This window comes from Rhipicephalus sanguineus, chromosome 8 (genome assembly GCF_013339695.2).
Source record: "Rhipicephalus sanguineus isolate Rsan-2018 chromosome 8, BIME_Rsan_1.4, whole genome shotgun sequence".
Taxonomy (NCBI): Eukaryota; Metazoa; Arthropoda; class Arachnida; order Ixodida; family Ixodidae; genus Rhipicephalus; species Rhipicephalus sanguineus.
This window is the reverse complement of record NC_051183.1, coordinates 83,397,568-83,423,996: the sequence shown is the minus strand read 5'-3', so window position 1 is coordinate 83,423,996 and position 26,429 is coordinate 83,397,568. Positions and strand designations below refer to the sequence as shown.

General features: G+C 46.1%; 1 protein-coding gene across 1 annotated transcript in view; it reads left to right on the top strand.

The window, feature by feature from the left end:
* LOC119402180 (uncharacterized) overlaps window positions 1–16,676 on the top strand; it is a 47,595-nt gene extending 30,919 nt beyond the window's left edge. The window contains exons 7-9 of the mRNA XM_037669300.2: window positions 13,254–13,295; window positions 14,786–14,818; window positions 16,643–16,676. Coding sequence (XP_037525228.1) covers window positions 13,254–13,295; window positions 14,786–14,818; window positions 16,643–16,647 — 80 coding nt within the window. The 3' untranslated portion in view covers window positions 16,648–16,676. The remainder of the gene's footprint in view (window positions 1–13,253; window positions 13,296–14,785; window positions 14,819–16,642) is intronic.
* Window positions 16,677–26,429: the final 9,753 nt, after the last annotated feature.

Here is a 26,429-nt window from a genome sequence, read left to right as displayed (position 1 = left end):
CAATTCGTCAAGTCCCTCTGAGAAGATGAGGGGACCAGATGCGCCTCCCTTGTGCCAAACGATCCCGCATGTCTTGCCGCATGCCTTTTCCAACCACGTGTAGTGAGACAAGCTTTTCGAACCACGTTCTTGCGTAGCGCATGGTCTTGTGGAAAGCAGAAGGTAAAAAAAACGAAAAATAGAAGACTAAGAAGGGTTCGTTCTTCTGAGTAAGACGTCTCGTGCTCGCAGACCGTGGACCCTATCACTAGCGGCCCAGCCCGCGCATGGCAGTCTACATCCTTTATATATTGTTCTTGTTCAGCGCTTAGACAACAACGAACATACCATGGCGTACGCAAGTCGGTCGATAAGAAAACCCGAGCGTAACTACACGGTTACTAAACAGGAGTGGCTCGCTGCATTTTTGCTGTATAGCGGTTTCAGTCCTACATTTACTGGCGAGAGTTTACGATCATCACCGACCATCACTATTTATGCTGGCTCGCCAATCTTCGGGATCCATCGGGACGCTTTGCACGATGGCCCCTGCGTTTGCAAAGGTACAACTTCACTGTCTCCTAAAGCAGAGGGCGACGGCATGCAGATGCCCATTGTCTTTCCAGGATGCCTGTTCGAGCAGCGGAATGTGATGCTGAGAGTTTTGGCCATTTAATTGCAACCGTACATCGGGATTTGCCATATGTTGCAACCTTCAGAAAACAACATCATGAAGATCCACGTTTACAGTCACGTCACTTTTTTCTGCCGTTAAAGAGTCAACAGCGTGCTATTTTTGTGTTTGAAATGGGTTGATGTATAAGACTTTCTCCGCGACAGGTGCACAGTTTCGTCTCGTGGTGCCAGAAGCGCTCCGCTCTTCTGTTTTGCGCGTCGGGCATGATGAGCCAACTTCAGGTCACCTAGGATCCAGGCGGACACTCCATCATGCCAAAGAAAAGTTTTACTGGCTTCAAATGCGCAATACAAGGGAGACATACCTAGCCAGCTGTACCGAGTGCCAAAGCCACAAGATACCTACTACTGTCCCAGCCGGTTACCTAAAGGCCGTGGTGCCACCCAGCTCATCTACTGAACAAGTAAGCATCGACCTGATAGGACCGTTCCCAGATTCATCCAAAGGCGACCGTTGGATCATAGTATGCTCCGACTACCGAACTCGATTCAGCCAGACGGCGGCGCTGCCCTCTGCAATTGCAATCGCAGTGCCACATTTTGTACTGCGTTCGATAATACTTCGGCATGGCCCTCCGCTGTTGACCATTAGTGGTCGTGGCCTTCAGTTCACAGGTGATATTGTTGAAGAACTTCTACGGCTGTGTTCCTCAAACCTGCGGCATTCAACGCTCTACCACTATCAGACCAATGGCTTGACAGAGAGCACGAATAGAACTCTTGTGAACATGATGTCCATGTACCACAAGAACTGGGATGGACTGCTGCCGTTCGTCACGTACGCATATAGTACCCCGCGGCATGAGACGACTAGATACAGCCTGTTTTTCCTCCTTTACGCTCGTCCACCGAGGTACACTTTAGACGCTATTTTTGCTTTCTTTAGTCAAAACGACGCTTGTATCGCGAAAACCCTCTGTCGGGCTGAGGAGGCTCGGCTCCTCACCCGATTGCGTATTCTAGCTTCAGAAGAGCGCTATAAATCCCGGTGTGATAGCCGACACCGCCAGGTCACCTACAATCCTGGTGACCTAGTGTGGTTAGGGACTCCGGTGCGGAAACGTGGACTGTGTCAAAAACTCCTCGCTGACAATGTTGGACCGTTTGTTGTGGCAGAGCGCCGTAGTGAGTTGATTTATAGGATTGCACGCCTAACTGCCTGTGTGAGACGGTCATCCAAGACCGAAGTCACACATATAGCACGCCTGAAGCCCTTTACTCAGCGACTCTCCAACTCACCTCTCGCCCGGAGGGCATCGTCAGATAGAGGAGCAATGTTAGTGGGTCTAATCTATAATGAAGGAGTAGCAGTGACAACAAAAAATTCACCGCCATATCCACGAAGTGAATGATGTTAGAGGAGCTTGCTCGAAGATGATCGCGTAACCCGCGAATGCTCCGTGCACATTCCTCTACCATCACATATAGACGTGACAACGTTGTTATACATACATTACATCCACAATGCTTATTAATGTATGGTTGGATGCACTATATACATTTTGATGAAGTATATATACATTTGGATGAACTATAAACATTATATATACACAAAAAAATGTTGTTTTACCAAGTTCAAACACATTCCTCTACCATTGTATATAAACGTGACAACGTTATATATGCATTACATAATGTTTATTAATGTAAGGCTGGAGGCTCTATATACATTTTGATGAAGTATATATACATTTCGATGAACTATAAACATTATATATACACAAGAGATGTTTTACCAAGTTCAAGAAGGGCGTTCCTCGATGAGTTCGGGGACTGGTTTCCCTTTAAAGATGATTGCTTTATGATGGATGAACTATATGCATTACAAAGTACAAGAAGGGCGTCCCTCGACGAGCTTGGGGACTCGTTTCCCTTTAAAGATGATTGCTTTATGATCAGTAAAGTATGTTGCCAAGGGATCATCGATGATGGGACGCAACGGAAAGTTCGAGAAGGCAACATCGATACAGGTGCCCCTGATGGTGGTGGGATGTTTGCAGTCGTACGATACGCATCAAATAGCGTAACGTGACATCATGTGTTGGCTGGTTATTGGCAAGGCGAGATCTCCCACGCTGCTGCTGCATTGCGAGCCCGTCGCGCTGCTGCCATTCATGCTGCGGAGCAGCAACGAAGAGTATTAGCTCCCGGCGAAGAGAAAGGAAGCCAGCGAAACGAGAGGTGCGGCCCTCGAGCAGTCGCGCTTGCGCCGAGCGTGGTGTGTGCCGCCTTGAGCGGCGGCGACATCTAGTGAGCATTCTTGAAATCACCAGAGAGCCACGGGACTCTCTCCTCCGCTCGGAGGAGAGAGGGTCGAGTCCGGCCGTGAGAGCGCAGCTGCGCTGAGCGTGGTGTGTGCCGCCGCGCCGACGGTCACATAGGTGAGGACAAGACGCGAGCATAAGAAGCTTGGCGAGCAAGCTCCTAAAACGGGTAGGAAGGAAAAGAGCGACGTGCCGAGTTCCTTACGAAGAAAGCTGTCTTACAAACCTCGTAACAAATCGTGCTCGACCAGCATGAGGAAGAGAAAGCCGAAGGGCCGAAGAACAGTAGGCCCAACGTACGGGCGTTGTTTCTCGTTTCTCTCTTTACAATAGCAGCTTCAGAAGAAATTGCCAACAAGAAGAGAGGGCAAAGACAACGTCCATAGATTGGTTAGATTAGAGGAGAGTAGATCCTTGAAACTCTTGGCGCACACCCACGCTGGGCGATTGGCCAAGAAACCTGTAGTTTTCAGGCTGTTCTATTTGCTGAATTCGTTCTCCTCTGCTTCGCTCTAGCCAATCGAGCGTGCGTGAGCGCCAGAGTCCCGTTTCGGCTTTTCGTCATTACAATACATTAATTCTTAGAAATATGTTCATGAGTTCCATAGACGTGCCTGGTCAGACAGACAAATAGGCAATGAACTTAATTTGATCCTGAGGAGCTTTCGCGGGAACCCCTATCAGGGACTCTCGGAAGCCGCTGGCCGCGTCCAGGTCGGGGCTGGGACACCGTGATGTTCCACCCTTTCTTGGGCCCTCTGGATTGCTTCGATTTCTGCCGGGAGCGATGGGCTCCGGAGTGCCTCTTCCCAGTCAGCTTCGCTGGATAGAGGGCCATTAGGTAACGCGGGGCATCGCCATAGCATGTACGCTAAGGAACAATTAATCTCATTACAGTCCGGACAGCTTGAATCAACGTCTCTGAGGATACGACTGAGAAAGCGCCGGGAGGGGGAGCAGCCCGTCTGGAGCATTCTAAGTGTAACTGACTCAGACCTATCTAACTTCGGGTGAGCAAGAAGATAGGCCCTTCTATAGAGCGGATAGGGAGAGGTGATTTCATGAAAAGTAAGCAGCGGATCGTTATGCTGGATTTCATCCGGTCCCCATGAAGCGTCCGTGGCGCCGCGGCGCCTTAGTTCTCGCGCACGGTCATGGGAAAGCTCTTGAGGTTAGGTCTGTGCTGATGAACGTCCGCACCAGGCCCGTAGCCAGGAATTTTTTTCGGGGGGGGGGGGGGGCAACTTCCTGAAATCCTTGACTACTTGAGAAAAACACGTATTTGCATTATTTATTTTCGGTAAAACACCATGCATCAAAAATTTTGACGTGCCACCCCCCCTTTGGCTACGGGCCTGGTCTGCACATATATGGGCGGAAAACCCAGAGATGATGTGAGTGCCAAGGTCTGTTCTTTCTTCTAGAAAGGAGGCAGCCTCTCGCGCTGTTACCCGATTCAAAAGCTTTGATGGCCTGGCTGCTCGTGAGTCTGTGAACATGTTGGTGCGCGAGCGGTCGGTCATGGCCAAGGCTATGTCGACCTATTCTGCAACTGCGCTCGTAGCTAACCTGACCGAGACCGAGGAGCGTAATTCCCCGTTGCCGTCAATGACTGCCAGCGCGAATGTGCTAGATTTGCCTGAAGCATTTTTTTTTGGTGCAGCACCCCATGCGGTTTCTATGTCTTAAAGATAACGTTGGAACAAAAAATGCCAGGCCTGCGCTGAAACCGCAGCACAGTCACAGCGAAAGGTGGAAGAGCGGTTTTTCTAGAGCCCGTTGTAAGCTCTCTTGGGGCTACTAATACAAGTACACTAGCAAGGTACCCACTACGCCAAAAATCACAATTTTTCTGAAGTTGGGAAGCACCTACTAAGCCATTATTCGTCATTCTGCGGAGAAGCGAGGTGCCAGCTACACGTCCGTAAGGCATTATGTGCACTTTGTTGACGCGACGAGTGATGACGATGAAGAATTATGGCTGGGCCCTTTGTAATGGGTTCGAAGCTTTAAACGGCCCACCAGTTATGTAATTTGCATTGGGTGACGCCCGGTCGCTATTTCCCTCTCCCGCCATGCTGTATAATATACGTTGACGTGGGAGAGAGAGAGGGGGGGTGCGAAGAACTTTACTGAGACCCCGAGGAAATGGATCATGCGCCAACGGGCTTCCTTGGCAACCAATAGAAGTGCACTTGCGAGGAACCCACTACGTTATAAATCACTGTAATTTTTGAAAAGTAGGGAAGCAAGCACTATGTCATTTTTCATCATTCTACGGAGAGCCGTTGTACCTGCTAAACGCATGTAAGGCATTATGCGCACTTTGTTGACGCTGTGCCTCATGACGATGAGGAATTATGGCAGAGGCCTTTGTAATGGGTTGGAAGCATTCAACAACCTACTCATTGCGCAATTCGCATTGTGTGGCGCCTGGTTACAGAATTCGCGTTGTGCGAAGCTTGGTGCTTATTTTACTCTTCTACAACGCTATATTGCATATGTTAATGTGGTTCCTTGCCCACATGAAGCCTGTATAGGGTCTCTTTGCAAAGCAGTGTCAAGCACCGGCATGGCTCAGAGGTTGAATACTGGGCTCCCGCCAGGTTCGAATCTCGTTCCATCTAGGAATTCTTTTCTTATTTCGTTTTTTTTTTTATTTCGAGCGATAGTGGTTAACGGCGGCGGCGGAGAACTACGGCCCCAAAAACGGCCGATGAAATGATCTCATAACAGCTTTCGCTGTAAAACATCTTAGGTATCGGAGTCCAGATTTCGGTCATTTGAAGATCAGTATCGAGAAGTTTCTCGAATGCTGATTAAAATCCGCTGCAGAAGTGACCCATATATATGAGACACGAAAAAGGCATCCATGCAAATGGCAGCGTTAGCAGTCATTGTGTTCAAAGTGCGCCCTCCATGCTATGATCTCCTTCACTATTCTGGCACTCGCGGCCCGCTAGCTGAAGTGTTCGATAGCCTTGTATGAAGTGATTGGAGATAGGGTGAATTTCAGTGTCTCCACACAACTGTGTGCTGAAGAAGTGATCGCATAGGACAGCTTCAGGTTTGATCTCTCCGAGTTTTCTCGAATTTCTCTGTGATTGCTGCAATCAGGGACAAGAACACTGCAGGACGTGGTCCCTTAAAATGGGGGACCAAAATCCCGCCCGGCTTTCGGGCGGCCCTGGACGGTCTCATCATGGAGCGCCTGACGTGAGTGCCCGCTTCGGCCCCAGCGTGGTTGCGATTGACGCTTCTGATGGCTCTTCCACCGAAGACATGGCCTCCGATAGTGATTTCACCGTTGTGTCAAGCCGCCGTCTGAAGAGAAAGATCAGAAGTACGTCGCCCACTGGTCGACAGGCACCGAAAAAGGCGATTAGCATGCGGTCCTTCACGATATCGTACGTGCCGACAACGACGACAGACATCCTGAACTCTCTCAATTAGGCAAACCTTGTCGGAGTATTTCGAACGCATCGCCCCTGGCCAAGTTGAGGAAATACGCATAAATACCCGCAAGAACATCCTGTCAGTCGAGGTTAATTCTAAAACTATACTGGACACGTTAAAGTCTATTGTTCAGTTAGGAAACATTCCAGTTCGCGCATTTTCAGCCTACGACAAGGAAACAACAACAGGCGTCATCTATGATTTGGACGAAGAGATTACAGACTGAAGTCTTGAGAAACTGCTTTCTTCTTCGTCTCCTGTACTTGGTTTTCACCGCTTTGGAATGTCGCGATCTGTGAAAGTAGTGTTCCAATCGGAATCGTTGCCTACACACGTCAAGGTTGGATATGTAAAGCATCCGATATGCCCTTACGTGCCGAGGCCTCTACAGTGTCATAAATGCATGAAATTCGGGCATGTCAGTGTTGTTTGTAAGGGCGTGGCAACAGTGCTCATCAAGTCGAAGAAAGAACACCGCAGGTCCAGTCTTCATGTCATCCTCGCATGCTTTTACCGGCAAGAAATGAAGACGCATGTGCTTCAGTGAATTTACAGTCGACGAACGGACAAGGCAACCACTCATTGGCCCCTAATACTTCGAAGATACAATGGCCTTCTTTATCATCAAGACCCACGTGTACGCCTTCAGCGTAAAATGCTGATGAACGCAGTGAGGAGAGAGACAGGATGGATAACACTGACGTCAAGAGTATGCTTAAACGTTTGATGGGTTCAGTGCGCAAGATCCTTGGCGGTCTAAACACTCCGGCTGTTAAGGCAGCTGTACAGCTACTTGAGGTGCTGGAGCCACTTCTGGTGGTTGTACAGTAGGCGTATATGGCATCGGTGTTCGAAGAGCGCATGCGTCAAACGTTTGTTATGCGATGGAATGCTCGTGGTTTACGTGGCCGTTTGTGTGATTTCAGACAGCGGGTGTTGAAGTACCAGTTTCCAGTGATTGTAATTTGCCAGCCAAACATGGATTCTACATTTCGTTTCTCTGGGTATGTCCAGCTTTGGTCTCGCAGTGATCAACCTGCAAGCAAAGTATTAGTTTGTATACGCCGCGATCTGACGTACGTAAGACACGACATCACGCCGCATACTACGAACGATTACGTATGCTTGACTTTAAAATATAAAAGGCGCAGGTTCTCAGTAGTTGGAGGATACATTCAAACAAGTGCGCAGATCGACTGCTCCCACCTTCGTCCATGCTTCAGATTGCAGAAGGCCCACACATTGTGATTCGTGACTTTAACGCTCATCATCCCCTCTGGGGTAGCACGGTGTAGTCATCAAATAGACTGGAGTTTATTCAGGACACATGTGAAAACTGGCTGTAAGCGCACAACTATACCATCCGAAGTTGAAGAGATTATTGCTTCTTCCCTGCGTGACACAAGAAGACAAGTTAACATACCGATGCAGCGATCAGCTATCGATTCACAATACGAGGCCCTTCGTGCTACCCGGCGCCACGCAGAACGGTGATACAGAAGAACAAGGTCGCCGTCATACCTCTCAGCCTGTCGTCAAGCTCAACGACACGTTCTACGGCACCTCGACAAGCTTGACAGGCATCGATGTAGGACATTCTGCGGATCTCTGGACCCAAGACAGCCTCTCTCTAAGATCTGGCGGATAGTACGAAGTCTGCAGTCATTTGCAGAACAAACAGCTATTCCGTGCCGTTGCTCTGCATCAGGGTCGGTGCGAAATGGAGGTAGCCAAGGCCTACTGTTGCCTTGTCGTGGACACTTCTGATACCAAGATTCATACTCTTATTACCACGCCCCCCCCCCCTGTGTGTTGATGAGCGCCTTGATGTACATTTTACAATGCAAGAACTGGAAGCTGCAATTTCAATCTCCCGACGCTCATCGGCTCCAGGGCCGGACGGAATCACGTACGCTGCGCTCTGCCATCTTGATACAGAAGCACGACAGATCCTGTTGTCCTACTACAACACCTCGTGGAAGTCGGGAAATGTTCCGGAGAACTGGAAGTGCAGTCGCATAGTCGCGCTGCTTAAACCGGGGAAGTGCCCTAATGAACTTTCATTCTACCGGCCTATCGCCTTAGCCAGTTGCGTTGGCAAAGTGATGGAAAGGATGGTCTTGTCGAGGTTAGAGTGGCTCTTCGAGAGCAATAATTGCTTTCCTGAATTCATGGATTGCTTTATGAGAGGCCGATCAGCCAATGGCAGTGTCATCAACTTGATCTCCGATGTTGAACAGGAAAGATGTCGACGCAGATTAGTGGCCGCAGTTTTTCTTGATATAAAGGGCGCCTACGACAATTTCTTGCATTATGCCAACCTTGATGCGCTCGAGGATTTAGACATCGGCGGCCGACTGTATGCATGGCTCGTGAGTTACCTAACTGGCTGTACCGTGTATATGTCGACAAGCGATGGAGATACCGATCGTTATAATATTCACCGCGGAGCTCCGCAAGGGGCTGTTCTCAGTCCGACCCACTTGAACATCACGTTGATTGGACTTGGCGCTGAACTTCCTGGCACGGTGAAGGTTAGTACAGTGAAACCTCGGTGATACGATCACAGCTCATACGAATTTCGGGGTGATACGAATATTTCGTTGGTCCCGGCCAAGGCCCATTGGCTTGCAATGTAATGGAGTACGGTTGTTGCGAACCGATTTTCACCCAGTGACTTTTGATACGAACGTACGCTACCGCCCAGATGCGAAGAGGTGCGGTCCGCGCTGTCGCGCAAGACGCGCCAAGCACGTGCGAGCGCGGGTTCGCAAGGGTGGGCATGAGAGCCGCACCGCCAAATCCTAAGAATCATGGTGTAAGAAAAACACTTTTCTTGCGGTCAGAATAAACCTTCAAAAACATGTCACGACCTCCAAGATTGTGTGCGCGAATCTTTGAGGTTCTTATGTGCTTCCGCGTACATTCGCGTTTAGGTAACAGAGGACATTGTACGGCCATGCTTGTTTTTTCTAACGCGTCGATGCGGGCTGCTGTCGTTGTACTGTGTTTACACGTGCCTGCCTCGTGAATCCGACCTCCAATGAAAGGTGGACGAGGACCGAAAGAAGGCGAGGACGGTCTTGGCGAAGGAGTCAGGCCTCACATCGTCAACGTGAGCGACCGTTGAGGTCGCCATTGTGCGGGCACGGCCGTAAATCTCCCAAAAAACACCCCCAACACCTCCGTGATAACAAAATCATAACACAGGACCGTGGTTCTGTAATTTTGTGGCCTTGATCCATCGCGTCAAAGCGCTTCTTTCGTTAGTTTCGCTGCAGTAATCCGGTGTCATGCAAAAAAGCATACTAAAATTTAGAAGTGGCTACTGCTGTCGCGGGTCACAGCGCACCTGGTTCATTAAATACGCGCGTACTGGCCGTATATTTACGAATGCTGATATGAATGCCGACATCTAAAAACTTAACTGACAATTGCTGCGGCCCTGAAAAACAAATGAAAATGTGCGTAGCATTCTTTTGTCGCATGCTAATTTTCCATGCTTCCTGGTGATACGAATTAGGGATGATGCCAATATTTTTGGTAGTCCCGTGAGATTCGTATCACCGAGGTTTCACTATGCTGACGACATCTGCATATGGGCGTCTGGAGCTACACGTCCCCAATTGCGTGCTCGACTGCAACGCGCAGTGACCATCACAGCAAGGTACCTACGACGTCAAGGTCTCGCACTCTCAACTGAAAAATGCGCATTGCTAGCATTTACGCGCAAATAAATGACGAGGTACCCTATAATCGTGAATGGAACCGAGATTCCTGCGGTCGCGCAACACAAATTCCTTGGTGTCATCATTGACCGGTGTCTATCGTGGTCAAAACACGTCGCTGCTATGAAGTCAAAGCTGAAAAGTTTTCTCCACATTCTTCGGTTCTTGGCTGGAGCAAGATGGGGTCGGTCAGAGGCTGCTCTCCTACAACTGTACCAATCTTTATTCGTAGGATACTTACGATACAGCATGCCCGTGCTCTTAAACATGAAACCTAGTTGTGTGCGCACGCTAGAAAGCATCCAAACTCAAGGTTTGCGCACATGCTTGGGCCTGCCACGCTGCACATCAACCAATGGAACTATCGCCGAAGCTAGGGCTTGTCCCATGAATGTATATAGGCTCTGCGAGCCCCTTCGAGTCCATGTTCGCTTGCTGACCCGACACAGGCAACATCCCCTATCAGCACTCCGTGATACCCACCCAGACTGCTGTTATTCAAGTGCTCCATCGCGGCACGAGAACACTATGCCATCAAGATTCTCTCCAACATCTATTCCTGTGACACCTCCGTGGGTTCTGCCTAGACCGCTTGTTAGGCTTAGATACCTGGGATTACGAAGTCCCTGGTACCATCTATTGGCCTAAAACAACTTACCCTCCTGCACATTTATACAATGTATGGCGGTGCGGCACACGTATACACTGATGGATCTACCACCTCATGTGCTTCCGCCGCAGCCTTTGTCATTCCGCAAATGACCGTCGCTAGAAGTCTCAAGTTGCACCACAAGACCACTTCAACTGCTGCGGATCTTGTTGCTATTCGGGAAGCAATACGATTCACTTCCGCAGAGCCCGCTCGAAGATGGACGGTATTCTGTGATGCCAAAGCTGCTCTCCAAACCATCGATTGCATCATGAGACAAGGCCCGTATCATACTTTATTGATAGAAATTGCAGAGATTCTTGGCAATGCTATGAAAAATTGACATCATGTAGCATTCCAGTGGATACCTGCTCACTGTGGAGTGATGGGAAATGAAAAGGGAGACGCCGGAGCTAAAACAGCTTTACATAATGCCCCGGAAGTGTGCATTGCGTTTTTGCGAACAGACACTAACGCCATCCTTCGGCAAGTAATGCGCAACTCCACGTTGGAGCACTGGAACAAACCAGAACGCCGGCACAAGCGGCTTCATAAATGGGACCCAGAAATGAAGTTTCGTATGCCTCACAAGCTCATGCGAAAGATGACATGCATGATTCACCGCATTCGTCTTGGTGTGGCATTCACTAGACGCTGTGCCCACTTGATCGGCTGCAGTGACACAGGTCCCGATTGTGGTCATTGTCGGATACCAGAGACACTTGAACATATATTTTGCGCCTTCCCAGAGTACGCACGAGAACGACAGAAAATGACCTCATCGATTGGGAAATATCATAGTAGGCCATTAACCGATGAAGTTGTGTTAGGTCCTGCACCTGACGTCAGCAGCACAAGTGTGGTTATAGAAGCAGTCGTAACCTTCTTACAAGCCACTGGACTGGATGCACGTCTTTAGATTTGCCCCAGTATCACGAACTATATTCTCATCTCCCTGCCTTACCATCGTCATTCACCACTCTTTCGCTCCCCTGTCCCGTCTCCCCAGTGTAGAGTAGCAGGCCAGAGCAAACTATAGCTCAGGCTTACCTCTCTGCCTTTCTGTAAATAAAGTTTCTCTCTCTCTCTCGGCATAGCTAATCGGTACCCGCTTCATTATGCTGATGTCTTCCGATTCGAAAACATAGTTATAAACGCCGCTGACATCTCATTTCTTCACCCGGAAGCTACACCACGAGAGTCGTCGAGAAGGATCGCGTATGTTCGTTGGTCAACAGAATGAAGAATGGTATCTCACCTTTAAGATGCTATACTGTGGGCAAATCCTAGAGCTCACTCAGGCAATTATGAGACATTCTCCTTTGCAGGCGAGTAATTAGCCTCGCCCCACCTAGATCTGCCAGTAACCTTCAACGCCACTACCTGTATCCAGAATGATGTTCCTACCTTAAGTACCGTCCCTGAGTTGTTCATTGCCGGGTGCTAAATGGAAGCGTTGTGCATGAAAGGATACCTGATGCATATTCTTTTAAACTAATGACATCTAATTCTTTAAAAAGGGAGTCCGTAGTAGAATATTTTGAAAAGCCAACAAAAATCTACCATTATAGGAGCACAGCCAAAGAAAACAACGGGTGGGATTAACAGCAAGCGCTCAAATTATGGTAGCGAGCATGTGTTCGCACGGTGGGGGTCCTCTAGCAATTGAGCCATACCCGGCAAACTGTCCCTCTTTATAAGCAAGGTAACATTTTTGTCATGCCATTCTGTGCTGAGCTTTTGGAGTGGTTCTAAAACAATCCGTATGCGATGAATATTCTGCACAAATTTCAGAAGAGATAACTACGTCATTATTATATATGTGAACATAGTTTACGCATCAGGCCAGCGAAAGCAGTGCCCAACGTTCGCTGAAATGTTATTGCAACTGAAGCCAAGCCAAAAGAAAATGCTCTATTTTGTAGACACCACTTTTACTGGGGTCTCACTTGTCTTTTTCAATGTCGGGGAGCGCGATTTTTGAACTAATCAGAAGAAACGCTGCCGTAGACTTTCTATCTAGTTGCTTTGTGTGGCAGCGGGTACAATTTCTTCTAGAGCCCTGTTGTTCAGCTTCCTGCGGCGAACGTCAAAAGATATTGTGAGATCGGTTAGAGACTACCCTCAGCTTTCGGATAGTTTTAGAAAGCCATCACTAAACACCTTTCGGGCTTGCGTACGAACCCCTCCGCGTTCTTTGTCCCCAAGTGATTGGACTATGTGCATGAGGTGTGCGTCATTGCATGTAATGAACCTTGTTTTTTATAGAAATGTAGCGTACCTTACGTCATTTTGCAAAGCTCACGCTGAAGCTAAGTAAGAGGTCGCACAGTTTTGTGTAAACTGTTATTAAGGCGCAAACTAGATGTGCATGTAATTCCTGTTGTTTTCAACGTTATTGTATTTTTACAACTACTTTCCTTGCACTGACCTTTTGCGAAACTTCTTGCGCGCCTTCTCATTCCACCGTAATATCTTCAGCTCCAGCTCGACCTCCCCATGGTCGGCCCGCACCACCTCCAAGTACGTATCACATTCCACAAGTTTAATGGTCGAAAACAGCACACTAGACAATAAATCACATTAGGTTTCGCGTTATCTTCTCAAGAAGATTTGATAACCCATAAAGCATGGCATAAATAAAATAAAGCAAGTTTCTGTATTTTCAAACGTGAAGCTGTACGTAAGTGTCACGCTTCTTTACAAATATTAACGCATTTTGCCACAGTTAAGCATTAGAACACATTAATTATAAGAACTCTCAATACAGCAAACACAGTGTGCTCGAAACATTCACTTGATCCAATTTACTCGAATTGTAGACTGATTAGCTTAGTTTCAATCAAATTTTTGGTAGTCGGTGAGCCAGGAGGTGCCAATAGATGTAACTAGTCACTTAGTTGCACTATCGGTTTGCTGCTCATACTGAGGTATTGAAGCCCCAACTGCTGACTGCGTTTAACGGTAAATCTAAACTTAATATGTCGTACGCGCGATGTGTATAGCGGCGCCGGATCCCAGTTCACGGCGTCGTCAAAAACAGACGTTCATATAAGGTACAATTCACGAACTGAAAACAAATCAAATTCCACTAGTCGCAGTATTTACTAAAACCTCCACTCAAACTAATTATCTTCTTTGATACGTGTAATCAATAACAAACACGAAACGCGGATCACCTTGCAGTGAATATTACGTCCTGTTCCTTAAATTGCTTAGGAACATATAATATCTCCCCCACAACACACAGCACGCAAAACACGTATAATACACATTTCCTCTCGGAAAGCCCATGCATATAGCAACAGGCGTAAAATGCCGAAACGATAAATTTACAGCGTACAGTTTGGAAACAGGGAAAGTGGTGTTACATCGGTGATTAGTCTAAGCTGCAGAGCACTTCAACGTGATAGACATTTATTTTGTTTCCAAAATGAAAGAGGTAGAGCAGAACACATTGGAAGCCTTCACACAAAGGGCTTCTACAGCATGATTACATTTCAATTTGGAACTGACCACAGAAGGCGCAACGCTCAAGGATAATTTGCTTGTATCTAATTTTTGCTGTTCACCTATCTCAGGGCTATCAAATGACTATAGAGTTCTGAGATATCTTGTCGCCCACTCCCCATCCCTCGCGGACATTCATGTGTTCTTTGGTATACGGATATTACTTGACAGCGCCCTAGCAAGCACACAATAACTGCGCTGGTCCCAGAGTTAACCAATAGCTGGGCATTCTCCTAAACCTTGCCCAATATTGAAGCCTCCTACTCCCAAGCATGCTATTCTTCACGAATTGAAGTTGATTCCCCTCTTTGCTATGTATATTATCATGCGTACAGATATTAAGGCTTTCTCATATTTGCTTGCTCATTTATGCTAACAAGTCTGATACATGTTTAAACGATCCTGCAGTATGATAGATTTGATAGGTGTACGTTATGGTGTATGATATTTTAGTTTCCTTCTTGCTCATTTTATGATTTCATGCCTTACTGCTTACATTACAGGAGTGCAGTCGCTAGGAATAAAGCCCTCTGGGAGTACGTACCTTTCATATATACTAACCTGTAGAAAAGCATCATCATTGCATGTTATGCACCTATTTTGGACAATTGCATGTGAATACCGCGGAGGAGTGATCATGGGTAAATGTTTCTAATTCGCGGCATATTTGTGGCTTTCATGATGCATGTTGTGGAACCTGTAAGCCGTGTGTTATATTCCGCTTATTTCGAAACGCTGATAATATTATTTGGGTACACGAGATAGTGTAAAGAAAAAAATTTGAAATTGCCATACTGCAAAGATTTAGAATGCATAACACAAGAAACTTAGAGCCACTGCAATCTATATGATGTCAACTTATTACCACGCGGTTGTGACGGTGAAGAACAGAAATCCTAAGCCGGTAAAGACAAAATCAAACATTAGAGCAAGGTGCGCTCAAATAAAAGGGTGTAATAATCAAGCAGGAAAAATAACAGCGAGTACTACGTGAAAGACACCGTCTCTACGCCATCTCTTACCTCTTCGTCAGCGCAGTGCTTTGTCTTTTGTACTTGAGTAGGCGTATGCGACAAACTACACCGAATGGCCAGGTCCGTTTCTTTTTGACAAATATTTAAAGATGTCTGAAATAACAGGAGCACGTTTTTATAAAAAGCATAATGCTGCAGATACGCCCTTTTGGTTTTTGAGCATTATGAACGATCTTATGCAGATTTTGTTGTAATTGCTCGAGAGCTGGTCACCTAAGATGGCGCATATTTAAACTTTGGGTGCTGGTTTTAGTTCAGCACAGTGCGAAATTGGGCGAGTTGGCGAGCATTTTTCATACCGTAAGGGGGAACACGCGCAGTCTCCGAAATTTAGTGCAATGGCATGAGAATACAACCCCGCGCTTAACTTCCGACGATGTATTGCAGAACCTTTTAACATTTATCCGCGCCAAGATCAGGGTTGTATAAAGGAAGATACACCCTCGAACACAAAAGATATAAGGAAAATCAATATTACAATAACTTCTACAAGGTGTACTTGCACAACCCGGGCGTCAAAGACAGGCCATATCTCGCATCAAGTCTTGCCCTAAGCTAATCGTTACACTCATTACATAGGTTATTCAATAATGACAAGTAGTAATATTGCACTTTTTCAAAACACTACCTCGCGCTTATTCCATCGAACACATAGTTAACTGATCCATCTCTCCATTTTTTTGTTAGTATAAAATACGTCTACTGTTTCTCTACTCAGCTGATCCTTATAGTCAGAAACGACTGTAGTGTCATCACAGAACTTTTGCGTTCAAAACAAGGCCTGTGACTGCGTAATTACGTTGAGGTAGGCTTTCTTTAGCACGTCGACCCTTCTGGGCAATATGCCTTCCAACACAGTAAGTGTAACCAGTATATAATGGATGACCTACGCCCGGCAAAAACAGGCACATGTTTACCGTGAATTTCTTCCTAGTTTTGTTTACCGGAGTTCCTGTTTGATAAACAGAGGTTTTGTTGTAAGCGGCTGATGCAGGGTTTCCTGAAAATAAGTGGCCTGGCATGACTGGAAAACAGCATTCCTTGTCTGATAACAGACGTTAACGCATTCTCTCCACACAATTACTCAGTAGAGGTTGCGTCAGACATGAATTCATCATTTGTGCATTCGAATTCCTATTGATTATTGCGTTGTCGAAAGCACGAAAGGACACCCTTGCCCAGTAAACGTTCTAGCGGTACAGAACAGGATGCCTAAGGTCTAATGGAAGTTTCAGTTTAGGCATGAATAGGTATACCAGCCATGCAATCACGGTATGTATATTTTTAATTTACCGTTGATATGCTCTTTTATTCTTCTATCAACAGAGTAGTAGCGTTGGCCTCACCGCCAGAGTGCTCTACCGGGGAACTGACAAGTGGGAACGTTTCTGTGTGCAAGGACCGGAAGCCAAAAGAGTTCGCAAGACGCGAATCGTGGCATTATATGACTTTCACGTCCACGGCCATGGTAGCGTCAGATGAATACAGCCAATAGACATTGCAGCTGTGTGCTTACCTTCAATGTAGACCAGGAGTACAGGTTCTGGGACACGACCGGTGAACCTGATGGCGTTAGACACCCAAGCAGGTGTTCATGGAACGATAATTGGTTATACGACAAAAAGGAACAACAGCAAAATAAGTGAACCACGGCATTAAGCATACCTCCATGAAATTGTCTACTGTGGCTGTCCCATTCGAAACTTTCTACCACTTTCGGGACTGCTTTGAGTCTGTATGAGATCCTGTGTACGTACAGTGCATGTCTTTGCTTCAGGACATTATGGAAACTACTCGTCTGTTCTTCGCTATGAATGTTTCAATAAAACATTTTGAGCAATCTTTAAGTGTCCAATTGTAATCGTGAAAGTGTACACTTTTCCTATATGCATGCACGCATCATTCACTTCTAGGCTTTCTAATTTTCATTACGTTGCCTAGTTATAATTGCCTGCCACGTAAGAAGTGCGGGATTGTTTAAATTCACGTAGCCTTACCAAGACACCAGTGCTTCGAGCTCGAAGCTACATGTCCAATAGAAACTCTACAAGAGCACAAAAGGGTCAGCCGTGATCTGAAACCTTGCGATGGTAAGAGCGGCAGCGTGGCTCGGGCGTTGGCGAGTGCTCAATCGCCTAGTGCAAAGACTACAAGGACGCAGGTTCAGAAGAAGAACCGCCGGCTGAGTAAACGAATGTTGTCTCTAGTCTCTCTTTGCACTGGGTACAAAAAAAGTCAACCAGATCCGCTTCGAAGACACCTATGAAACATCGAAGGTGGTGGCGTTCCCTTCGTCAGGATAACACATTTCTATATTTTGGAAGTCTTTCAGATATTTTTATAACGTATCTTTATCAAACGCTCTTAGTTAAGCTTTGAGGCGGTAGTATAGCCACCACATTTTATAGACAAAGTACCACGTGACAGTGTGTTACTGTGGTAATGCGTACGTCATTTGTTGGGCTAGCTCTTCCCTTCTTCCTTTTTAGTAGATGTGTGTTATGGGATTTCCCCAATTTTTGTGGCACATACGCGTCTATGGTTATGACAGTTTTCTGATAGGCCGCACATATTTCGCTGGCACATAATCGTTTGTTGGGCTAACCCTTGCCTTCATTTTTAGTGAAGCAGTGGTGATTAGGGCGATTCACGCCATGTCTGTTGTGCATATGCGTTTATGATGTCCACAAGCGTTACCACATATCGCGGACATGAAATAATTGACCAAGAGCAGCTTCACTGATAAAAGGAAAATGCTAGCACATATGCACTTGTATCAATAAACGAGGACGACAAAAGAAGTGTAATGAGCACTTAACTGGGTAATAAAAATAGTGAATATATCGACCAAATTTCACTATAACGCTTTTAACAGAGGCCAGTTATAAATTGCAAGGAAAATAAATTATGACATATGCATGTCCGGGCCACAGGTGCAAACCCATGCACCGTATGGCAAAGGCAAATTCGTCTCGAAGGAAGCTGGCGGGTCGTCTTGAGGTGGATGCCAGTATACCCCGGAATCATGACCTGAACACTTAGTTCGAGAAGGCAGAACCACTGCCAGTTCTTGGTTTCTGAATCTGATTTTTCGTCTCTTGCGAGAAGTGATCATTCGCATTTGCAGACCACATCAAGTTAGGCAGCTGAGGCTGTACTGAAAGACTAATTTTTCGACTTCATCTAGACTTGACTTCAGTTACACCTTCTAGAATGCCTAGCCGTACTCAAGCCTATATCAGCGGTAGCAAGCGCAGCAATCCCCGCTGGTTTGCGAATATGTAGCTGTGTACTGCACAAGATTGTGTGGTACCAATGGACTTGAGGATGGACTCGAGTTCGTAAAGAACTTTCTCTGGTACGAGCTAAACATGTCATCGGGAAAATTTTTACTGTAAAATTTAGGTGGATCCCTCCCCATGTGCCGTTTGAAGGCAATGATAAGGCTGATCCTATTGCGCATGAAGCGTGGATGCATGTCCCAAAAGAGCTCCCAAGGTTTATCAGAACTACAAAGACCTAATCGGCAGTAACATCAGGGTGATCCGCAAAATTACACACACGCATGCCCGATGGATACATTTTCTCGCGAACAAACGATGCTACGGTACCGCATCACAACTGACTCCGTATACCATTTGCCTTGCTAATTCTAGACTTGGTGATGCGCTTCCCCGCTATGTGCCTTCTGCGATGATACTGACGTCATCGTATTTGCCTTTGCCCGCAGTAGTAAGAAGCGTTGTCCGCAGCCTCCAAAATGGTGGTCCTAAACAAGGGAGGTTTGAGGATGTCGTTTTTCGTGAAAGGCCCTAGGCAACAAGAAGGCGTGTGCAATAAATTATGGTTGTCTTCTTGTGAGGCACGGAACTGGTTATCACGTGGTGACACACCCACAAAATTTATGAGTTGTTCAGACGGAATAATTGCCGACGATACGGGCCAGGCCCTGCCTGCTGCAACACCAGAAGCACCACAACGACTTACATTTAAATATCTTCTTCTCCTTAATGTCTTCCATTCAGCAAATGAAGGCCCTCGTGAAGATCCAGTCACGTTCGCTGAAGTTTGTCGACGCTTCTCTTATAATTTGGCGGCGCCCCTTAAGTCGTTACCAGTGCCTGGTACAATGGAAGCGTGTGCCTAAATATGCACCATACACACACGCACCCACTCTTCCTAATGGTGGTGGTGGTTGTGAAAACGTTTTAGGTTTTAGGACGGAGAGGAGATGAGCTGCGACACGCCTGTATTGGACAGGCAGCATCTACTACTTTTTGACAAGCGCGCATAGAACCACTACGACATGGCCTTTCAATGACACATTTATTGACGTTTCAAATGTTTATCTCAAAGTGTGAGAAAAGGCATCCCATGTATGATCATATAATCAACTGATCTTCGTACAATTGTATTAGAGCCTGAGAACGCTTTCGATTTATTGTGCCGGCCTCTACATATCTGGTAAACCGAACTTGATCTATTAAGAATCTTGCTGGAACAACAATGACTCACTCACAAAACCACATTTCCATATACCAGCTTTACATTTCATATTGCAGATATGACTCATTCGGAGCTTCGAAGCAAAATGTAATTTCTGGTTCAGAATACATCAAGGTGTTACTATTCAGAAGGACGTTTTGCTGGGCGAGTTGGTAATATTCCATTATAATGTGTTACTATTCGCACCACACATCGTTCTCTTTCTAATTGGACTGCTCCGCCTACAAGTTTAGTGTAAACTTCTATGCTCTCCACAGCATTTAACACATCCTTTGAAGGTGGTCACACTACTGCTTCTAGTGACTGCAGGGTGTTTGCTTGATTATCGGCTGCTTTGAAGCAAGAGGTAAGTATACAATAACATGAATACGTACCAACTAAAACCAACTATGTTATTCTAATGGGTAAGTATAGTAGGTTTAGCAATGCATTTTGATGGCTATCACTGGTGCTCTTTTTACAGCGTACATGTCATAAGCTCACTAAAACAGCCTATTTTTGGGGCTTTATCGCCCGCCACCGCCACCGAAGCTGCCGCCAGTATCAATTGCAGTTATTGGGCATCTTACGAAGAAAAAATCGAGACTACCACAAAGACACTCAAGAGGGTGCAGCTGCTTTTGAAAAAAAGCTAATAGAAGTGTCTTGTTTTGCATATAGTTTCGTAAGCAGCGTAGAATAAGCATGCAACATGAATGGCATAACGAGTGGGTGGTTAAAAGCTGCCCACCTGTTCCAAAGAGCTCAGCCTTATGTCATCATCATCATCAGTCACAGCATCAACAGCATGCAGCTGCACAGGTTCACATGTCATGATGTCGTTGCTAAGACACCAGGGCTCCTATATCGGTCCTTCTCGGTACTAAGAAATTGCGGAAGCGACGGAAAGTGCGTGGCCTGTTTGCAATATTGCAAGGTACAGATATGTCCCGCAGTAAACTCCGAATTAGTCGTCGAGCCAAATATATGAGAAAAGTGCGCCGCGGAACCATACGAACGCACGGCTCAACCGCAGCTGATATGATGGGCCCCGCTAAAATATTTGACGCATGAAAGGGTGAGGTGTCAAATGCCACAATAGGGATTGTAGCATGATTTATTGAGACGGCGAATAGTCATTCATCGACACTATTATTTACGAGATAGTCAGTGGTATATATCATATCATCCCCTGGTACGTTTCGTTAAAAGGAAGTGACGCAAACTAATGAATGATCTCTTTTTGCTCTAGAACGTATCCTGCACTGTCAACTGTTGACACGATAGCAAATACTGGTACGAGCAACACTTGTTCAAAGATGGAAAGTGAACGTTCAAGTAGGAGGAGCTTTAGATGAAGACCAGCGTAAAAACTCCAGTTCCAGTATTTGCTGAATGCACATCAATTCCTTGTCTGCAAAAAAAAAATCACAGCATATCCACGGGGTGAATGATGATGAGTGGGGCGAAGCTACGGAGGGAATCATCTGTAAACCGTGAAACTCTTCCGTGAAATGCGCCCAGTACATAATATAAAGAGTGTGAAACATCGTGTATATATTAAACATCAAACATTTATTGTACTGTTGGTTTACGTGGTCCCTTCATTATCACTTGTGATCGGTGAAATGCAAGGAAGAAGTCCGCTCCCGAGCGAAAGAGCGCCAAGAGCGACCGCATTCGCCGCTCGCCCTGTGCGAATTAAAGGCAAGGCTAGAGGGAAGACAGGACGCGCGTTCCACGACGCGAGGTCGGTAGCATGCCCAACGAAAGCCAACGGAACGCGATCGTGCAAGTGCTCCGGCTTCGCATCGCCTCATGGTTCCATTTAGCGTCCCAAAACCAAACATATTGCTCAAGGTGTGCCTTGCGTTTTTCGTAGAAATAATTTCTTTATCATGTACATTAAGACGAAAAGTTGAAAGCTCACTAGAGTGTATCGCCCGCAAAGTATGTCTTTTAGTGTGATTTAACTCTCGTACGGCAGGGTCCTCGCGCCGTTGCCGGTCCACCTCGCCCGTTGACGATCGGGCGAGGTGGCTAAATACAACTACTACACTTTAAGAAAAACATCTGGCGTTCTTTCGTTCTGCTTTTACAAAACATCTGGCGTCTTTCGTTGGTTTATTTCATCAATCAACGGCGTTTTGAACAAAATTTTTATTGTTTAATCACGCACAGGAGAAATCTCACCAGGCACTACCTTGGAGGTAAACAATGGCTGCTAATGGCAATGAGAGACAGAAGAAGTCGGCTTTTAGCTAACACTTACACTTCTACTTCTACTAACGTTTCCTACTGGAACATGCCAATGGCTGCTAATGGGGAATGAGAGACAGAAGAATTCGGCTTTTAGTTAACGCGCACGCTGCGAACTTTTTATTGTTCAACAACGCACAGGAGAAATCTCCCACCGGCACCACCTTGGAGGTCAAAGCGTAAGACTTGTTACTCACTACTACGACCACGACGAGGGACGAACGGGTGCCGCCTTAAGGAGCTTCGCCCCTAAAATGAACACCCAGATGCTGTAGCCGTGGAGCAATCCATGAAACTCATGTCAAAGCCTGGGCTTCCTTGTTTCCGCCAGCAATGAAGCAGAGATACTTTATTGAAATGCTTGAGACAAGAAAAATTCAAATAGCACTGCCACAAGTGTGGCACCTAGTGTGGCAAATAAATGGGACATTTCTCTCCTCAGTATTAGAACGTTCAGTCAATAAAATCTTGATTCATACAAAAATACGCCGTGGCGGATAGTCATTTTTCATCTTTATGTACCTGTGGGATGCGGAGTCGGTGAAGGACGGATCCCAACATAAAACAAAACGATGTTTATTAACGTAATAGCAGCAGCAGAGCAAGCATGCCGATGCTGCGCTTCGGAAGGTTAGAGAAACAAAACATGCAACCAAGCTTGGTAGCTTGGGTTATATAGCCAGTAGTGGTGACGTAAGCCTCCGACGAAACTGCGTGGCGCTGTCTTTTATCGGAAGCGTGTTGAAGCAAGTAGCTGTGTCACGCCGGGCTAATCAGTGACGAGACGGAGGCTGCGTAGGTCTGTGCGCAGTGGTCGCCACATACCTATTCCAAATAGGTACATAATAGGTCACTTACGAAATGGGTTGAACACAATGATCTTGAAAACATTTTTACACGTGGAGAAAACGCATCCATGTTCTGTCTTATTTAGCATGTCTACGTACGGATAGTTGAGTTTGCAAAGCGCAGGTAGCGATGATGCTTGCAAGTTTCGGGAACAACCCTGGTAAGATGAGTGTAGTAAACACCGTCTCATTGATGCCGATCCCTGGTCGTATCCCGAATAATGCGTTGGTCGTGCGTCATGTCGTCGAGAAAGGAACATCGGTGCTATCTCAGCTGGTTGACTCGACAATCTCATACGCCTGACATGGCCGACAGTGAGGATACAACTGATGCTTGTTCGTGAGGTTGGCTGAAGGCGTTAAATGCGCCAGCATTTGGTTCGGCGTGCACCGATTTGTTGTGTCCTTAGAGTTGTTCGCGAACAATTTGCCTTGCAATTGCCTCTAGAACGAATCGGAAACTGTAGCTGTGCTCAACGCTTACACGCTTTGCAACATTCGCTAACTTGCCGAACTTAGGCGTGAAGTTCTCAAATATGCTACAATGTTTGATGATCTCACCGACACAGGCGAAACTCTCCTTGACGAATAGTAGCTGTACACAACCTCAGCAGCACCTTTCAGGTGGCTCCTAACATTGTCCTCTTCGGACACTCGAGGATTCACCGTCTCATACAACTCGAGGATCGTCTCTATGTACGTAGTACATGCCTCCCCTGGCTCTTGAGCACGCTGAAGCAATATCTGTTCTGCCTACTTATTTTTTTGGCTGTGGAATCTGCCAAGCACTCTGGGATTTCAGTAGCGAAGCGGACCCAGGTTGTTAAAAATTACTCGTAGTTCTCGAACCACACCAGTACAGTGTCTGTCAAGAAGAGAACGACGTGCTTTCGCTGAGGCGTGGAGTTCTAGCCGTTGCATTGCTCACACGCTTGTGGTGGGTGAGCTGCTTCTCCCCGTCATCGCCAGGTTTTCCTGAGAAATCGCCTAGCTCCATATAATGTATCCAGATGTCGGTTGTCCACATTGGAACAGTCGGAAAGGACTGTAGGTCGCCGGTGTTCGACATCGGGATACCGTGTAGTGTCGGAGGCAGTCGAGCGAGGCGTCCGCTTAGGCGTAGATCTAGCGGCAGCGGCTGCGTCGTCTCGGTCAAAATATTCCATACCTCAGCCACAAAAATGTTACATTTAATTGAATTATCTTTATTTACAGGTTGAGGTTGATGGTAAAATAATCATGGCGTCTGTACACTGCACCAGATCACTTCTTCTTCCCTTTGCTCGATTCATACCCCTTGTAACATATGAAGTAACGATACAACGATATTTCATGTGCTGTGGGTTTATAAAATGACTCGCTAAAGCTGACTGGCCTGAGGAATGTGTCTCGTCTAAATGCCATCACATTGCGCGAGATAAGTTTGATTTATCGTTCGGCGCGAATATCAAATAACAACGTTTATTTCTGACCTAAACAAGAAATAACGAAACATTTCAGCTTGGGAGTACACAGATTCCAAGAAGGAACTTTCGCTTACATAACTTCCTTAAATAGCCTCAGAGAAATATATGCGATTGTCATTTGCATGATGGCGCTGTTGTAACCGAAGTAGAATGTAGGGAATGCTCGCATTAAAAGAACATCCTGTTAGCCCAGGTGTGAAGCGAACGTTAAAACTTTACTTAAAGCAAAACCATCCGATCTGCAGATCACTCTTCACATTCTAGGAACGCTTTACACGCACGCAATACATTCTTCAGTTCACGTTACATTATACGCCAGAACTTTTTATTTAAAAAGAAAGCATCATTTCTCAGTCCGACGTAACAAGTCAGAATCCTGTGCTGATGAAGGCTTAGCTGTTCTTGCATATTCACAAGAACGATAGGCGAATGATGTGAGATAGAGAGGCGTGCAGTGTAAAACGACGCTAATATTCGCTTTCATCAAATGTTTTCTGTGTGAGGACATAAGTAGGAACCTGCGAGCGTAATTATATATTGAATTACTTTCCAGGTAACGAATAAGGATGCGGGTGCTTTGTCAAAACATCATCTTCTTGCTGGGATTAGTTTGTCTCATGTCCCTTTTACAACAAGGCCCGATGCACGTTGATGCTATATTTGGTACGTACTTTGTTTTTCTGTTTTTGCACCTTAAACGCAAATTGAAGAAGTATTTGCATTTGAAATTAAGGCACCGTGAGGTACATATACGGTGCACAGAATAACGAGGACGTAAACTCACGGACGTATTTTGGACCCGAAGATACTGACTTTTGCACACTTTGTTATTAGTACGGAGCAGCCAACATATATACAGACCTAGGCGTGCGCATGATTCTTCATTACGGGAGCCAATATTGACTGCAACCCCTCCCACACCCACACCTTGGTCGAGTCCGAGAGCAGACATGCTTCGCCTGTCTTCTTCCGTCTGATAGCCGCAAACTCCATAATGCGATCAGCACATCTAACTCGCTGCCGTCCTCGAAAGCGTTTCCCATCTATTGGTGTTGATTCCTTTGCTCCAACTAACTACTTGTTGTCATTGCTACCTTTAAGTGGGTTCACCCAAGTGTATATATTTCGCCTAATGTAAGCTAGAAAATCAACTAACCCTATTTGTTTTCTGATCCATTATACATTTTCTCATTCATTAAAGTTACAACTTTAATTTTCCGCGCAATTCCGTAATGTATTGTCTTTAAAGGCAAAGTCCAGCGTGTTTCAATAGGGTATGGCGGGGCAAACAGAACAAACAAACGATTTTTGGATTTCATTAGTAAAAAAGATATTAGTTTCACCGCAAGGAAGAAGCAATAGATGCCATAGCATAAAATGTTAACGTTATACGAACTTAGGCTTTCAACGAACTCATTTAACGCGATAGCGTTAAAGAGCTCGTTTCGCAGAAATTCCGGCGCGAAAAATTAGGTATCGCAAGAATAATACACACTCTGTGGAGCAAAACTGCACAGACGAGCGCAGAAACACAAAAAGTCATTCAAAAACAGTGCCAAAAGCCGCGCCTTCTGCGAGTGCCAGGGTTTGTTGACATGATCCTTTCCGTCATTGTTTCTGCGTGAATATATTTTTAATAATAATGATGGCTACATCGGTTAAATATATTGATGTCCTTCCCGACATTTTTATAAGTTTTTATGGCAAATTCTCTCAATAGGAATGCTTCTGTAGTGTCGTCATTGCTGTATCTAGTGCGCACTTTTCGTGCGTGGTAAGTATGAAATAGTCTAACGTCCCTTTAACGGCGGCCTCAACCGACCGTGATCCAAATGCCAGCGCCGTTATCCTGACATTCAGACGGTATCATACGGGATTCATGGATGAGACATCCGGGCAATTAGCCCAAAAGTTTAAATAAGTGCGGTCATTTGCAGTCACCACTTCTTGCATGACCGCATTACATACCCTGCCAGTGGTCCAAGCAAATTAGAAAAGTCACAGTTTCGCCGCAAGGCCGAAGCAATGAATGCGAAAGCAAGAAAAGCGGCCCGT